Source organism: Enhydra lutris, unplaced genomic scaffold (genome assembly GCF_002288905.1).
Source record: "Enhydra lutris kenyoni isolate GAN:26980312 unplaced genomic scaffold, ASM228890v2 scaffoldscaffold27, whole genome shotgun sequence".
NCBI classification, from domain to species: domain Eukaryota; kingdom Metazoa; phylum Chordata; class Mammalia; order Carnivora; family Mustelidae; genus Enhydra; species Enhydra lutris.
The window spans coordinates 9,628,383-9,647,463 of NW_019154111.1; the positions used below are offsets into that span (position 1 = coordinate 9,628,383).

The 19,081-nt window shown below is 39.5% G+C and overlaps 1 protein-coding gene across 1 annotated transcript in view; it reads right to left on the minus strand.

The window, feature by feature from the left end:
* Positions 1–19,081, minus strand: part of LOC111151981 (exocyst complex component 4) — a 722,606-nt gene that overhangs the window by 627,269 nt on the left and 76,256 nt on the right. Inside the window, exon 6 of the mRNA XM_022510235.1 lies at positions 8,941–9,184. Coding sequence (XP_022365943.1) covers positions 8,941–9,184 — 244 coding nt within the window. The remainder of the gene's footprint in view (positions 1–8,940; positions 9,185–19,081) is intronic.

The window sequence follows — 19,081 nt, forward strand, 5'->3', positions numbered from 1 at the left end:
GCTCAGCAGGGAGCCTGCTTCCTCCTCTCTCTCTACCTGCCTCTCTGCCTGCTTGTGATCTCTCTCTGTCAAATAAATAAATAAAATCTTTAAAAAAAAAAATAAAAAAAAATAAAAAAAAAAAAGAAAACAAACCCAGGCTTTCTTCCTTTTAATTAAAGAATTAGCATCATTCTTCACAAAGCCTTTCCCAGATAACCTCTTCAACAGAAGGTGCTGGGAATCCTGGAAGCCACAGGGAGAAGAGAGAAGCTGGATCCTGATCTCACACATACACAGAAGTCAACTCTAAGTGGGGTAATGACTCAACCATAGACCTGAAACCACAAAATTCTTAGAAGAAAACAGAGGTAAGATCCTTGACATTGGCCTTGGCAATGATTTTTTGGATTTGACACCAAAAGCAAAAGCAGCAAAAGTAAAAACAAACAAGCGGGACCACGTTAAATTAAAAAGCTTCAGCACAGCAAAGGAAACCACCAACAAAATGAGAAGCAACCCACAGAGTGGAACAATATATTTGCAAATGATAGGGGCATCTGGGTGGCTCAGTCAGTTAGGCATCTGACTTGGGCTCAGAAAAGGATCTTGGGGTCCTGGGATTGAGCCCCAAGTTGGGAATCCCCACTCCGTAGGGAGTCTGCTTCTCCCACTCCCTCTGCCTCTCTACCTGCTTGTACACGCGGGCACGCTCTCTCTCAGTCTCTCCCTCTCTCTCTCTCAAGCGAATAAAATCTTTAAGAAATATATTTGCAAACGATATATCTGATAAAGAGTTAATATGTATAATCTATAAAGAGTTCATACAACTCAGTAACCACAACAAAAAGGCATATACACACAATCCTATTTAAAAATAGGCAGAGAACTAAATAAGACATTTTTCCAAGGAAGATATACAAAAAACCAAAAGGTACGTAAAATAGTGCTTAGCATCACTCATCATCAAGAAAATGCAAATCAAAACCAAAATGAGACACCACCTCACACCTGGCAGAATGCCTATCATCAAATGACAACAAAAGAACAAATATTGGCAAGGACGTGGAGAAGAGGGAATCCTTGTGCCCTGTTGGTTGGCAATATCAATTGGTGGAGCCCCTACTAAAAATAGTATGGGGGTTCTGCAACAAATTAAAAATGCAACTGCCCTATGATCCAGCAATCCCGTATCTGGGGATTGAAAGGAAATGACAGGGAATGAAAACAGGATCTCAAAAAGACGTCTAAGTTCTCATGTTTGTTTCAGCATTGCTCACAAGAGCTAAAATTGGAAAACAACATAAGTGTCCATCAACGGACAAGCGGATAAAGAAGATGTGGTATGCATGTGTGTGTATACACGCATATACATACACACCTATATACATACATACAATGAAATATGATTTGGCCAGGAGAAAGGGGGACATCCTGTCATTTGTGACAAGATGGATGAAATCTGAGGGTATCAGGATAAGGCAAATAAGTCTAGCAAATACTATGTGTTTTCACATATGAGGAATGTGGGGAAAAAAAAAAAAAAAAAAAGCCAAACTCAAAGAAACAGATTAGAACGATGGTTGCCAGGGGTTGGGGGTGGAGAAAATGGGGAACTGGTCAAATAGTACAAACTTGCAGCTGTAATTGTGTAAGTTCTGGGTAGCTAATGTATAGCATGGTAACTAGAGTTAATACCATATTATGGACTTGAAAGTTGCTAAGAGTAGATCGTAAGTTCTCACCGCAAAAAAGAAATGGGAATTAACTGATGTGATGCAGTTGTTAGATAATGCTATGCCAGCAATCATTTTTGCAATATGTAAGGGTGTCCAAGCAACATGTTCTACACCTTAAATTTATGCAATGTTGTGAATCAAGTATAATACCTCACTGAAGCTGGGGGGGGGGCAGAATTCCTCTCCCCCATGCCAAAATAATAAATAAATCATCATAGCGGAACATTAGAAAAAGTATCCATAAATCTACTGCTCAGAGATAACTAAAGATGTTAGATGCATATTTTTAGTACAAGAATGTGCCAGGTCCCTAGGGGGTAATGGCTTAGGTATCTAAGTCATCAGTTTAATTCTCAGGTGAGCTAATTAAGATCCATTTACTCTGTGGCTGCTGATCACACTTTTTAACATGTCCAGCTATCTCTGAGAGGCCTGTCATCAATCACAACAGGGGGTGTGGGTGGGAGAATGGATGTGTCAGTGCAGATACGGCCTTTCTCCCGTGGAAAAACAAAAGCAGGCCCAGGAAAAGAACTGGGAGTGTCAATTTCATAGAAGACAGAAGGCAAACTCCCTGACAGAAAGAGACTACTTCTACTCTTAATTCTGCCACCATCAAGCTTTGTGAACTGTCAAATTATTTTGGCTTTCACATTTCCCTGAGTAAATCTGGGATTAATAACCCCCCACCTCTGATGAGGCCAGTGGTGAGGGCCGCTAAGCTGAGGTATCAGATGACAAAGCATAATTACTACAAAAGCAGAAAACTCTGTGATGTCTGAGATGTTGTAAAGAGTGTTCTCAAGCTCTGACAAGCACGTGAATTGCCTAAGGCATAGCCTCCGGCGGGCCCTGCCCCCAGACACTCCACTTCAATCGCCCTCCACCTCCACCTTCCAAATGGCATTGGTGCTGCTCTTTAGACCCCACTCCTGGTGCAGAGATTTTTTTTTTTTTAATTCACTTCCTCTTATTAAAAAATTGTCTTCTTAGCATCTTTTTCTTATTCATTAACATTCTTGGGCAATTCAGTATGTGTCCAGCCCTAGGTCAGGCTGCAAAAACACAAAGTTAAGTCCCCACTTACGAACTCATAGTCCAGTCTGATTAGAGACGATGGTAATGAAATGGGCCAGGAGTCAGAAGAGCCTCTAAGGTACGAAATACAGCCTAAGAGACTCAAGACGATGCTTTAATCCCATCTGACATGACCGTAAACATCAGCAAGGGAAAGCTGTCACTTGACACAAGGGTTTTATTTGTGTTATTGCAATGGAAGACCTCATGTCAGTTTGAATGTGGAATACCTCTTCATCTAACACCAACAAGTGTACAGAAAACAGGGCCTAAGGTAGCTCCCACCACCTGCAGGTAGAGTAGGGGGCCCAGACGCCTAAACATGATCAATAAACCATGAAATAGATTTTATCCGCCAGTCCTTTAACTCATATGATCTCTAATTCGAATCTGTAATACCATGGAAAACAAGAGAATTCAAAGGCAGGTTTTGTTGGTGGTGGTTGTTTGCTTTTATTTTTACCCTGACAGATATAAATATTTAAGCAATCCCATATTAAGACCCGTCCCATTTAGCCAAACACCCTTGCTCTGAAGATCATCACCCAAGAACAATACACAATCGGAAAGATAGCTGTCCAATTTCATGCTTACAAGAAAGTGAAGAACATTACTCACATTACTAATGACCTGATATGTTACAAAGCTATGACCAATTTATTTATTAAGTCTTACTAGAACATACATAGATTTGGAACCAGTACTACCTTCCATGGTAATAAATTTTATGTTTTAGTTAACAATTGGTATATTAAGTCCTACATGTAAAGAATTAACTCTTTTCATTTGTTCTAAAAATACTGCAGTAAAGCTGCAGGGGATATGCTCTAGTTGAAGAATAGTGGAATTTCCTCTGTATGTCGTTGGTTCATCCTATTCATACCCTTCAATATTTAACAGTTGAGTATATTTAAAGCATGTTCTCACTGATATGTGTAATCAAAAGTAAAGATTTAATCAAATGATATCATAATCACTGAAGTTAAATTTACTTGCTTCCCGCTTGCTTTGATTCGAATTAACGACTCCTCTAAATTACATCAAGGCCCTCCTGATTCCGAGCATGTCCAGGTGCTACATGCAGTGGCTGGGAATGGCTACACAAAGCCACAAGGACAAATGCTTGACCTTGCTTCAAAGCTGCTCCTAAATGACTTTTCTGTCCAATAAAATGACCAATCCCACAAAATACTACATTTCAGAGACTTAGGAGAAGAGTAACTAATAGAAAAAGAAAAAAATGGAAGGAAATGCTACTTATTTGAAAAAGACTCATATGCCTGACTCCAGCCACAGGTCTAAAAAAAATCCATGACCAAGTGTGTCACAGTGGTATGACCGTAGACCATAAACAAAGTCAAAAGAGAAGAATTGAGGGGAAATTATGAAATAAATCCCAAACAACAATGAAAATTATAATTTTCATAATAGAGAGTTCTCACAAATCAATAAAAAAAAACAGAAAAGTAGATAGTTCACTGAAAAGGAAATAAACATTTAAACCCTGTATTATTGAAAATTTCACATTTCAAAAACGAAGAAGAAGAGCATAATAAACTAATATACTTATTGAAAAGTTCTCCGATTAATGCCTTTCCTCCCACTCTGGACTTTAAACTTACGACTTATTTCTTTGACGTTTCAGCCCAGTGTCTGGTTCACAATAGATATTCAACATATGTAGGAATTCATTCCTTCATTCAACAAATATTGGGTCAGGTGGGCACTGCGCTACATTCTGAGGACAGGGTGCTGAGCAAAGCAAACTCATTCTCTTTCAATGCTTCCATTCTAGGAGCAGTCAGAAGATAACCAAACACAAACAGACACACACACACACACACACACACACACACACACACACACACACAACATAGAAGGTAATCTAATGGTCCAGATCCTGTTGGTCTCCAAACAGGTATTAATTACATGTTTCCATACTGATACCCTCATTAGGCATTTTCATTTTCAATGATTTCTTCTGATTAAAGTAACTTTAGTACTTTAACTCTTAAATAATTAATTTATTTTTCACTAGAATTTAATAACAGTTACAAAATAGAGAGGGAAGAAAAATCTACAACGTTATCCAAATACAACTACTTTCAGCATTAAAGCGTATTTCTTTCCTGTGTTTTCCACAAATCTTTACTATCCCAGTGGGCACAGAACATGTAATGTTCTCTGCCTTTTAGATCAGACGCTTCATCTTCCTGCATTCTTAACCAAGACGAAGGAACATGGCAAAAGGATCTCTTTCCAAAAGGAAAACGGGTTTCCATAGCAGCCATAGCTTCAACTCATTCAACCCCTTCTGCCCTCTTCAAGACCAGCAGTTTTACCAAAGCTGAGCAGCCCTCCAGCACCTCCCCCTGCAATGATTTGCTGCCTCCAAGTTTAAACGGGGCCATTTTTAAATAGATGGAAGAGGTGCCTCACACATGCCAACCACTCTCTTTTCTCCCATCTTCCTCTCCTCCATATTCTTGACATTGAACCTTGAGAGGATTTTGTTTCTTTTACCTCTTCCTCACGCTTTTCCTATTTGTTAATTATTAAAGAACTTCTTCCAGCTTCTTGGAAACAAAAATGCTATGAAATGCTCACGGGCTAGATTTTGGGAAAGAAGCAGTAATTACACAGCAGGAGAGGAAGAAATGGGTAATGAGCTGCCCAGACCACAGACCACATGAGCCATCTGAAACTGAAGACACTGCCTGTCTTTTGGAGGAAATTATGGGTAGCAGGAGGTTCTGGGAGATTAGCAAAGCACATGTTGCTCTTATATTTATAGCGAGTTGGCAACAGGAATTGAATATTTTTCTTTAATAGTAAGCAGAGGTTTATATTCATAGATTATAAATGAACAGAAAGACTATCTCTCCAATAAATAGACAACAGATAGTTGGGGGAGGGGGGGCCCAGTGTCAAAAAATAAGTGGTTCACCAAAGTGATTTTTAAAAACTGGCTGTGGAAATACTCTGACTCTGCAGGAAGTGAAGCATAACAATTCACTAGCCTGGTTCCTCCTTCTTTTCTAGCAAAACAGCACACCACATTAATTCTCTTTACATAAAGACAAATGAAAACAGGCCTGCAATGCATCACAACCAGACTATATTTAATAAGATAATGCTGAACAATAAAACTTTTAAGGAAAGTTATAGTACTGGTATCTTGCCTCAGAGTAGCATTTATATGCTAATGATCTGGAAGAGGTTAATTCACTGGGGGTGAGGGAAAGAATGTGCATACTGGGGGTAAAAAAGGATTTATGGTTCTTTTTACCTACATTCCAACTTTAAGAAAACCAGATTCTTGTACTTTCACATAAGATTTCTTGTATTGTAAATAATATGAAGTATTATGACTTCTTTCTAAAATAAATGCCACTAACACATCCCGGTACAGTTTGATGAACATAAAATACCATGCAAGCTTCAAGGGATAATCTGACAATATCCCTTCTAAAATTTTCAGCTTCCAGAAGCAACAAGGCCAATCACTTTTGAATGACATTTTCAAGGTCATTAATCTGTGAATTTTAAGGCACCTGCAAGCAAAGAGCCACCACAGACTAGCTCAAAATTATCGGTCATTTGGAATCCCAGCCTAAGACTCAAGAAGAGAGGCTCACCCCCAAAATTTGTTCTCTCTCAACTATTTTATCTCTTAGTAGTTTGGGCTCAATTTTTCAGATTTGTACATTTTATAAAATGGGACTGTGTTATACACATGAAACCAAGACCAGCAGCTTGTTCACTTGCCAATGTCCAATATATCCTGCCTACAAAAGCTCTGAATACCAACAACAACAAAAAAACTTAAAGGAGGGGGGCGGTGGGGAACCCTTCTGCTAACTCATTCCTCACAGAGGAAACATTTATTATTTCCTGGGGCAGTATGCTGAATTTCTACTTCTACAGCTGTAATTTCCACTTGTGAATACTGGAAGGGGCTTAGGGAATGGAAGAGGAAGGGGTCAAAATCCTATGAAAGACACATTGCTTTTAAGGGTACTGTAATGAGATTTGCAGAAAAGTTATTGATCCGTGCCCTTTCGTTCTATTTCCAATATACACTATAGTCATGTTATTTCCCTATGAAAGTTCAGTGTATTCATCTAGGGACTCGCAGCAACAGGGCAAATAGCAAGCCAGAATTTTGGAGTGTTCATTAGTAAGGAGGCAAAAGGTCTTCACAGAAATCCAGGCACCAGGCAAAGAAAGAAGAAAAGCAAAGTTCAATTTAGAACCATTCCCCAGCCTCTCTGGATCACAATGTGAGTGATCAAAGAACACGGCAGTTCAGGAAGGAAGCAAGAATAAATAAACGCGTGTGTTCATATATACCTAGGCATGTCATAGTTCTTCCTGGCGCTGCTCTACCAAACTCTAATCACGTGACCTCACCTAGGGCAAGCAATCCTATAAAATGGGGATTATTTTCTTCAGATTATAGAGCTGGCATTCAAAAGCAGGTCTGCCTGACTCCGAAACCCATCAAAACACATGCTTTGAAATGGTCTATGGCAGGAGATGGGTGGAAGACGGTTTCTTCACCAACTGCACTTTTTTTTTAAAAAAAGACTTAGTTATTGAGAGACCGAGTGAGGGGAGGAGTAGAGGGAGAAAACCCTCAAGCAGACTCCCCGCTGACTGCGAAGTCCGATGCACACCTCGATTCCACGACCTATGAGATCACCACCCGAGCCGAAACCAAGAGCCAGACACTCAACCGACTGAGCCCCCCAGGCGCCCCATACCAACTGCACTTTTGAATGAAGTTCAAGGGAATTAACTTCTGAAGAGCTTTAAGGAATAATCAAAATCAATGTTATTTAGGTATTTAGATACATCAAAGAATATAGAAAATACAAATAGAACACATTAATTTTTCTAAAATATTTAAAGTCTGAGAAATTCTAAGTAAGCTCTTCTTTCTCCTTAAATTTGTTATTTGCTTTAAAAAAACAAAAAACAAACTTAGTCCTATATACAAAGAGTAAAATTCCCTTAACAACAGGTCCACGAGACTATGATCCCCTCCACATACTGTCTGGCACCTCCCAAGAACTGACATCATTTGAGAGAAGACCTGCTCCACTCTGCCCTCTGCCCCTACATGAAACTGTAGCTTCGTGGTCTCTCCCTGCCCCTCCACTGTGACAAATCCCTGCCCTGATAAGCATGGAGGGTTGGGGGAGGGTAACAGCAAAGAAGGAGGTGGGGAGGAACAGAGACCTGTGTAGGGTATATCTTGGATTTTCTAGAAAAGTCCATTTCAAATATCTTGTCCCACGGTCAAGTGATATTAGTCTATTATGCCCTGAATTCTGGTTTGGCAGACATGATCTCTCAGTGTTTGAGTTAAGACAGAGTTGGGACTGTAGTACAATTTCAGTTTCCCCTTATGAAACAAGAATTACGAAATCCAAATCCTATAAGCTATTTTAAATAGATACAAGTATTCCTGAAGCCTATTTGCCTTATTCGCAAATATCACCACACATCAAAGGAGAAAGCTGAGGACAGAGGAATGACCACAGAGATGCATTCAACTCCAAGGCCAGCCACTTCATCTGTGACCTTGAACTAATTATTAGTTTCTGAGCCCCAGTTTCCCTAATTGTAAAATGTAGACACTAGGGGGTGCCTGGGTGGCTCAATGGGTTAAGCCGCTGCCTTCGGCTCAGGTCATGATCCCAGGTCCTGGGTTCAAGCCCCGCATCGGGCTTTCTGCTCAGCAGGGAGCCTGCTTCCTCCTCTCTCTCTGCCTGCCTCTCTGCCTGCTTGTGATTTCTCTCTGTCAAATAAATAAATAAAATCTTTAAAAAAAAAAATGTAGACACTAATAAGTAGCTCATAAAGTGGTGGTGGGAGTAAATTAAATAATATACATAAATGCCTTGAATGATGCTTAGTACTTAATATTCAATAATTACATTTTTTTTATTTGAGTATGAACGATATGCTTTAAAACTTTTCAACCCAATAATGCCTATTCAGCAATTTTCACCAATCTGAGTTTGTATGGGCTCTAGTACCCCAAGCTCAAGAAATAACATCAACAGAAGCTTGTTCACCTAGCCCCCATCCTAGAAAATGCAGAATTCTCCAAACTACAAACTGCATGCCCATTTACCTTGGTTGGTTCTCCACAGTGAGGTTCTCTCCTCTCTGATAGCCACTGTCTGCTACCTGGGTTGTAGACCTCTTCACAATTTGCTGTAGCTCCTGCTCCAAGCGTTCTTTGATTGCCTTAACGGTCTCTGGAATCTTCTTCAGTTTGGCCAGTCCCTTGATGAGGATGCCCATAAAAAGGGTGCTGTTCTCCTCTGGATCCGATTCCAAATCCTCTTTGATGTCCTGCAGGTTCATTTCCCTTGCTGGAAAAAAAAGAAAAAAAGAAAAAAAAAGAAAAGAAAAAGGTTCCATTATAAGATTCAAAAACAGAACCCATTGAATAAATGGGATCACAGCTTTGATTACTGCCTTAAAGGAATTAGAGAAGACTTTTCAAGGGGGAAACAAACCATGAGAGACTGTGGACTCTGAGAAACAAACTGAGGGTTTTGGAGGGGAGGGGAGGTTTTGGAGGGTGGGGGGATGGGCGAGCCTGGTGGTGGGTATCAAGGAGGGCACGTACTGCATGGAGCACTGGGTGTGGTACATAAACAATGAATCTTGGAACACTGAAAAATAAAAAGTTTAAAAAAATATATATCCCCCCAAAATTATATTCACAGAGTGACTAAGAATCACAAAGTAACAGTTACATTCCTCAAATCCTAGCCATCAGTTAAAATAAGAGGTGGAAGCCATTAAAAACAAGGAAATCTCCACAGAAAGTTTTCCACGGACAGCCACTTCTACAATGAGCCAGCCCGTTCATGCATTTATTAAGCACTTGCTGTTGATAAAATGCCATACTTGGTGCTACAGGAGAATTCCTGAGAGCCAGTCTCAAAACTCTTATTTAATACTTACAAAAGATAAGTAACTTGATAAAAAGAGGTAAGTTAAATAAGGTAAATTAGTTTAAACAAATAACAATAGATGAAGAAAACTGAAGAACGGTATGTGCAAAGTGAGACACGACTCTGAGGAAAAGAGAAATGAAGACTTTTCATACACACAAAAGAACCACCTTCTACTTTTCTCTAAACAGAGGTCTACCAACACACTCTACTGAAAATTGGTCTTGCAAATTCATGTTAGTTTTCTGAGAAATAATTTTATATGTCAAAAGTCTCCATAGATCTACAGGCTTTGGGAGGAAGAGGGCAGCCTAGCACAGTGGTTCTTACCCCCCAGTGAGGAGCTGGGGAGAGTGAGCGATGGGGATCTGAGACCTCCATTACTGACTGAAAACCACAGGCCCTCCCTTCCGACTAACACACATACACACAAATATGTGCCCCAAAATACCCAAAAATAATTCTCTCGTTTTAACAATGGTTGGGTTTAGATAGAATAAGGCGAAAGTGAGTAAAAGCCAGAAGATGGACCCTAACAGTTAAAGTCTTCCCTATCCTTCCCTCTCTATTCTTCAAAACAACTGACAGGTTTTTAAAATATGTGATATCCTGAAAGACTGCATACCTTCTTCTTTAGGGGAGTCAAGCTCAATGACACTATGAGTCCACTCCACGTTGTTCAGCACCACTGGAATACACTGTAACCTACTGATTAGGGAAGAACGAAAATATCCCACTACAGGCAGCAAATCCATGTGACCACTGCATAGAGTCTCCAAAACCCCTACTTCAGATGATACGCACGCTATTCTCTTCAATCCCTTCTATTCATGTTCCCAACTCGTAAAATGCACTTCAATATGAACCAAAAGCATTTAAGGACATGCAGGATATAATTACTTCAACAAGCTTGTTTTCATTGAAGACGTCCTCTTCATATTTATCCACGAGGCTGAAAACCATGTGGAGAGACAGAAGCACAGCAAGAAGAACCAAATTCCTAGGATTTTCTTTGCAACACAGAGGACATTTGATGAGGTGGTATTTCATTTAAAAAATTTTAAGACTAGGGGCGCCTGGGTGGCTCAGTGGGTTAAGCCTCTGCCTTCAGCTCGGGTCATGATCTCAGGATCCTGGGATCGAGCCCCGCATCGGGCTCTCTGCTCAGCGAGGAGCCTGCTTCCCTCTCTCTCTCTCTGCCTGCCTCTCTGCCTGCTTGTGATCTCTGTCTGTCAAATAAATAAATAAAATCTTTAAAAAAAAAATTTTTAAGACTAGTAAAGCGGGAGTAGAACCAAGGTGATGTAAGCCTGTGAAGATTACAATTTTGATGGCAAAAAAAAAAAAAACCCAAACCACAAACAAACAAAACATAAGGCATTGATATTTCCAAATGTGACATTCCAAAAATTGACGTTTTAGTTACTGGTTTTGTTTTATACATTAAGAACTGGACCCCTCAGGCCACAGACTTCCTCCATCCTGCAAAACCAATCCCGGCAGCAAGAAGAGAGAAATACTTAGCAGCCGAGGAGCCATCTAAATTCAGCATGTTGCAGGTTGGGGGGCGGGGCGCAGCTGGAATGAAGCACAACTATAAGCAGAGCTTCAGGCAGGGAAAAAAGTAATGGAAATTTAGCCGAGAGAAAATGATCTTCACAAAAGAGCACATATGAGTCACAAACAGACAAGCAAGGGGCCACCTGTGTGTCACAAGCACCTGCCACAAGAGTGACGGGTGAGGAGAAAAATGTAGTTAAGATCCATGAGCCCCTAGATGGTGTGGCATATAGCTACTTATATGTGCACTAATATGATAGAGAGCCTATTAAAAAATAACAAATAAGCAAGGTATGAATAATAAGATGCCAGAGCCTCAAATGGCACATCTGTTTCGAACCTTATCTTTGTTTGTCTCCTAAAATCTCCTAGAGCATAAACAGTGAACAGATCCAATATTAATTAATTTATATTACCTATTTCACTTACATCAGCTGAAAATTAAAAGGCAATTTAAAAGGATAATATAATCAACCATGAAGACTAGTCCAATAATCACGGTGAGGTCAGATAGAATTATTGGTGCTTTATGGAAAAATTCTTGTACAAAAATAATATAGCTGAAATTCAGTACGGGCCTCCCACCACAATCAGAACAAAATGTACATACTTCCAAACAACTTAACACCAAACCATTCATTCCCTTGTATCCACAGTGATATAGTACTCAAAGTGCAGGTTTAAGAACACTTTATAATTAGAAATACTATACTCTCTCACCCAGTTCTCTCTGATCTTTTTGCTCTGAAGAGACTTATCAAGTGAGGATTTCCTGAACCTGCTTTTGAAGATCCTCAGTGGCAGAACAGTGCTAAATACTAAGATTTTCATGTTCCTCCCCACTATTACTACTAAAATCCTATTGGCCCCAACTGTTCCTTATCACACGCATAGACAGGGAAGGAAGGAAGAAGATACGGATGTGTAGGTATACATGCTTAAGTGGTTTGAGGCTAAGCATGGATTCATGAAGGTTTAACAACGACACTTTGGGACTCATGAAACAATTACCTGGATGCTATCTCCAGTCCTCCCAAGCTCCACAATTCCATGATTCTATCAACTTAGAGTAAATCTATACATCTCTAGTTCCATGGCCTATAACCAATTCTGTGCACCTAAATTACAGATAGCCCATTTTAAAAATAACAGAGAAAGTGAATAATCCATTTAAGCAGGTAAGTCTTCTATAAAAGAAAACTACCTTTTGTTTCCCAGTGAGTACAGAAAGCAACGAGACTAGTCTGTAACTGCTTTCTTTTCTTGGTATGTTTGGTAAGAAAATATGAGTAACATGCACCATGGCTATATACACATGTCATCAAATCTGCACAAGAACCCTGGTGATACACTTTAACTTTGTACTCAATAAGCTTCATTATTTAACTTAAGATTTGTACATGTTAAATTGTAAGAGATAACGGTAGTGTTTACCACAGAAACTCCCAGTAAATGTCATGCTTTATGCTGTGCATGGTAACTAAAGTATACAGATACGGCAGATCTGATTTCGACCTACATACATAACTTCATTTACATGTTATATTCAAGAACATTATGTCTATATAACAGGGGAACTGTGTCACTATTGAACAGAATTCAATATAAATTCAATATAAAAAGGAAACTTCAAAAAACTCACCAAGCCTACTTAACCCAATAAAGTACCAAGAGAATTAGATACTCACAAACTGCCCCCACGGGCAGGAATCTCGCCTCAGTAGAATGAGAATGCTCTCAAATAGAAAATAAGAAAGTTAGCACTTAACAGTAATTCTGGTCAAAATGGCACTATAAATTCATAGTTGAGGGGCGCCTGGGTGGCTCAGTGGGTTAAAGCCTCTGCCTTCGGCTCAGGTCATGATCTCAGGGTCCTGGGATCGAGCCCCGCATCAGGCTCCCTGCTCTGCGAGGAGCCTGCTTCCCTCTCTCTCTGCCTGCCTCTCTGCCTACTTGTGATCTCTCTCTGTCAAATAAATAAATAAAATCTTAAAAAAAAAAAATTCATAGTTGAGATACCCAATCTCAAGACAGTTATACACAAAATAGAAACTAAGAAGTTATGAAGAAATAGTCTGATTCAAAACTGAGAGTAACATCTCTGTGGACAAGCAACAGAAAAAAGGAATGGAGCCAGAATATGTGTCCAACTATGTCTGTGTGGAGAAGCAGGCCGAGGCAGGCAAGATCTAGCCCACGGGGTGTTACAGAGACTTCACACACACCACTGGCTAGATGAGCCGACAAAGTCCTCCACGGAGGGCTACAAGCACAGGACCAAATCAAGCTCTACACCTACAGACGCTTCTGGTCTCATCAAATCCTTATCTTCCATCCACATCCCAGTGGAGATACCTGGTCAACTATTTATCTTAAATACCATTCATCTCACCAATGAAAAATTACCTCTAACATCTTTTATTCTAATTAATGCACCCACTGGTACAGATGAGAGAGCAGTCTCTGATGCACGGGTTGCCCCTGGAGTATAGAATCTTGATTAGGGTCTTTCAAATGTTAACTAACTACCCCAGAAGTGTGGATTCCTGATTAAGGTACTTCAGAAATGTTAACTAAGCACCCCTAAGGTGCAGATTAAATTACTTTAAAGGAAACTACAGACAATATAACACCCTACTCCTGAAAGGAGGCTGCCAAAAGTTATTGCCAACTCTGTACTAGGGACCATCATTTACATGAAGCTAGGGGTTTTTATAGTCCCAGCACAGGAATAGTTTCATCTCGGTGGTGGAGAATGAAAGCACAATGAATGTGCCCAGGTCCGCCCATAAGTGAAAGTGGGCTAAGAGGGAAATGATGGTATGTTTCAGGGGGAGGTAGAGTGAAGGGTAGACTATTACGATAAAAGCAACCAAAACAAGGGGCGCCTGGGTGGCTCAGTGGGTTAAGCCGCTGCCTTCGGCTCAGGTCATGATCTCAGGGTCCTGGGATCGAGCCCTGCATCGGGCTCTCTGCTCAGCGGGGAGCCTGCTTCCTCCTCTCTCTCTCTGCCTGCCTCTCTGCCTACTTGTGATCTCTCTCTGTCAAATAAATAAATAAATAAATCTTAAAAAAAAAAAAAGGCAACCAAAACAATACTGTTCAGTCTCCCTTGGGACAGCACTTAACATACATGATCTCTTTTAGAGCAAGGAGGATGCATCTTTGAAAGTCAAGGAGTAGCCACCAGTATAAAAGTGGCTACTAAAAACTTTAAGTGGGCAAGAGGATAAGAGAAGACACAAGGAACAGATGAAAAAATTATTTATATTAATATTCAATAATATGTGTTGGGTTTTGTGAGTTCAATTAACTAAAGAGATAATATGATGTAGTAAAAAGAGCAAGAGTGGGGCCTCATAGGACTTTAGATCTGATTATCAACCGCATTCTCACTGGGTAAATCTCTCTGAAGTCATTAAATCTTGCAGGACTTCAACTTTCCCATCTGTAAAATGGAAATAATATTACCTACACAACTGTGTATATTAAAGGAGGTAACATGACATCAAAACACAAAACAAACCCCCAAGTAAGGGGGGAAAATGTACTTTTACAACATCTAGCTTTAGGAACTCCTGGATTGCTAGAGACAATGGAAATTACTGAATTCCCCATTTCTCCTTATTTCCTCCAGAAACAACACAGAACAACCAGAAGAACAAACAAAGCTCATACAAATCATACCCTCAGGATAACCTGCAGATTGAAAATGCCCCAAATTCACAACAACTATAAATAAAAATAAGAAAAAAACACCTAATCCCATCAAAGGATCTCCCAGGCTCCTGGCCCACCTCTGCTCTGCCACAAGGCTTTGTTGCAAGCAAAAGCAGGCTGTTGAAGAACCATGAAAAAACTAGGACGTTAGCGATGATCCTAAGACTGATCTAAAAAAGACTATGACCACCCTACATTTCAAATACTCAAAAAGTATGGGTTTTGGATACTCAAAAAGTATCCAAGAGATGAGAGCGAAGAGGGAAGAGAGTTTAAGAGAAGATAATTTGTAGGACCAGTATTTGAGACCTCCAGCTTCTATGGGAGAAATCAGACAAAAGGAAGAGAGAAATGTCCTTTGGCTACTGGATAGTGAAGGGAGAAAGAAGCATAAAGAGAAAATTCAGGATACCATGAGAGAGACAAAATTCTGAGAACAACCTTCTCCTACCATCAAGACAAATAATACACTCAAGTATTTGGATTTTGCTATGCTGACAGAAGAGGGAGCCAATGATCTAGGAATTCAATTAAACACCCCAAACCCATAAAAAGAGAACAGGAAAAAATGAACAAATTCTTATCAAGGTATGGGGGAGAAGGGTTGTCAGAAAATCCACCACACATTAAAAGAGGAAAGTTTCCTGCAACAAAACTACCATGAAGCACAAGAATATTAGTTAGCAACACTCCAGATGGAAGAAATATATTCAAACAAGAACCTGTGGGTACAAAAGCCATCTTGAGTCAGAAATCCCAAAACTAAGAACAGACATGGACAAATAAAAGAAAGGTCTGAGAAGCAAATGGACTAAACTGAGAAGATATAATGGAAGAAAAAAGATATTATTTCAGACAGGAATAAATTATAAAATACCCAAGAGAAAACAGACACAAATGAGTATCTTATAAAGGGTATTAAGGAAATTCAGGGAACCAAAATAGAGAATAAAAGGGATATAAAGAAAAAAGTATAAAGACCAAAGAGAAAGTAGTAGAAATGGAAGACAGGCAAAGAAAAAGGTAACATATTAGAAGAAAAACAAACAACAGGGTGTTTAAAATTATTTTTAAAAAAATCTTGAATCTACAAAATGAAAGAGCCTATTGGGTACCTGGGAAAATTAGCCATTCAAAAAATAAACAAATGAACAAACTCCAGGGCATACCCTACTAAAACTGTTAAGTTCCTAGGTTGAAAAGTCATCAAGGTCTACAGGCTCACAACTTACAAGGCCAAACAAGGCAAACTGGTGCAGCCACTCTGGAAAAACAGTATGGAGATTCCTCAAAAAGTTAAAAATAGAACTACCCTATGAGCCAGCAACTGCACTACTACGTATTTATCCAAAGGATGACAAAAAGAGTGATTCAAAGAGGCACATGCACCTCAATGTTTATAACAGAAATGTCCACAACTACCAAAAAATGGAAATAGCCCAGATGTCCATCAACAGAAGAATGGATAAAGGAGACGTGGTGCATATATATACAATGGAATATTGCTCTGACATCAAAAAGTATGAAATCCTGCCATTCACAATAACGTGGATAGAACTAGAGGGTATTATGTTAAGCAAAATAAATCAGTCATAGAGTGCCTGGGTGGCTCAGTGGGTTAAGCCTCTGCCTTCGGCTCAGGTCATGATCTCAGGGTCCTGGGATCGAGTCCCGCATCGGGCTCTCTGCTCAGCAGGGAGCCTGCTTCCCCCCCGCCCTGCCTGCCTCTCTGCCTACTTGCAACCTCTGTGTGTCAAATAAATAAATAAAATCTTAAAAAAAAAAAAAAAGTAAGTCAGAGAAAGACAAATATCATGATTTCACTAATGGATGGAATTTAAGAAAAAAATCAGATGAACATAGGAGAAAGTAAGGAAAAATAAAACAAGGTGAAATCAGAGAAGCAAACCATAAGAGACTTTTTTTTTTTTTTAATTTAATTTTACTTACTCATTTGAGAGAGAGCAAGCAGGCACAAGCTGGGGAGGGGAGCAGTGGCAGAGGGAGAGGAAGCAGCAGGCTCCCCATTGAGCAGGGAGCCCAACACAGGGCTCAATCCCAGGACCCTGGGAATCATTATCTGAGCCATAGGCAAACACTTAATGGTCTGAGCCACTCAGGTGCCCCCAAGAGACTCTTAACTATAGGAAACAAATTAAGGGTTGCTGGAGGGGAGGTGGGTAGGGATGGGCTAAATGGGTGATGGGCATTAAGAAGGGCACTTGTTGTAATGAGCACTGGGTGTTATATGTAACTGATGAATCACTAAACTCCACCAGGAACCTAATAATACACTATATGTTAAACAACTTAAAGGTAAATAAAAATTTTTAATTAAAAAAAAGAATTTTCATAAAACACACAAAGAAGATAATAATGAAATAGCATTTTATAATAAAAAAAGAAAGAATATCAGTAAGTAAAAATTGTAAACTAATGAATTTATACCCATCTAAGCTGTCCTTTAAGTACCAAGCCTAGACCTACTAAAGGAATTCTGCACCCATGAGCCTTTTCTTAAGGAATCTTTTGATGAGCCAAGAGATAAGTGGAAAAACTTCAGCAAAAAAGATTGATGATGAGCATTTAAAACATTAAAGTGTAGATTTAAGATAAAAACACAACTGGCAGGTATGAATGGAAGATAGCTAAGACAAATACATTATAAACAATAAAAAGTAAAAAATAACACAAATAGAAGCTAGCAGAAAAGAAAGGATAATGAAGTCATGTTGTTACTTAGGCAAAAGACGGGGATTAAAGGATATCCACAAAAACAGAAATGTGAGAGGGAAAGATTAAAGCATTAAAAAGGGACTAGGAGCATTTTTCTGTTTTTAAAAACATTAAAAAGACAATTGCTAGCGGAAAAAAACATCTCCTAAACAACAACAACAAAAAAAGTGTTTAAGGAGCAAAGAATATCTCAGAAAAAAAGAAACATAGCAAATATACATATTTATAAAATACCACAATAGAGGGGCGCCTGGGTGGCTCAGTGGGTTAAAGCCTCTACCTTCAGCTCAGATCATGATCCCAACGTCCTGGGATCCAGCCCCGCATCGGGCTCTCTGTTCAGTGGGGAGCCTGCTCCCCGCACTCCCCACCCTGGCTTGCCTCTCTGCCTACTTGTGATCTCTGTCAAATAAATAAATAAAATCTTAAAAAAAAAAAATACTACGATAGAGCTGAGACAAAACATTAGTCTTACCAATATACATCAATGGATCATACTCACCTATTATAAGAAAAGGATTTTCAATTTGAGTCACAAAGCAGGGCCCAAAACAGGCTATACACAGATATCAAAACTAGTAATTTAGAAAGGCTAAAAATATAGAATAAACAAAAGACACCAGTCAAAAATCATTAACCATTATGACGAAGGGCATCTTTTAATATCACATGCCACAATTCACAACAAGGGTACAACACTTACAAATACTGACATACCAAATTAAACAGCAGCCACCATTTTGAAACAAAAACTACAAGGGAGGCAGAAATATAGGGGAAAACCCACTAATAGAAAACTTGAATACATCACAAAAAAAAAAAAAAAGAAAAAAAGGAGATCAAAGACCTAAACAATAATTAAATAATGCAGATCTTATCGATATATATCAACTCTATACCTGATAACCAAGAATGTACCTGTTAGGGCCAATTTAACGTTAAAACCTATTTAACTATTAGGGCCTGCTTAGCCAGAGCGACTCCATATTGCCTAGGTAGCCATACTGTTCTTTATATCCACGGACTTCATGCCGGGAATAAACGCCCCCATAGTTCCTGGTATTGGTTCCAGGTATCGATTCCGGCAGTAAACGCCTTAACAATAGAAGCCACGTACCTTGGGTCTGCGGTTATGCCCTATAAAACCAGCCTGTGAGATCCAGACAGGGCAAATCTGGATCTGGATCTTTGGAGGAGGCCCTGGTTGGTCAGTCTGACTCCTAATGCTTGGCATAGAATAAAGCTTTTTGCATAACTTTCAATTTGTTTCAGTCTCATTCCCCTGGCCGG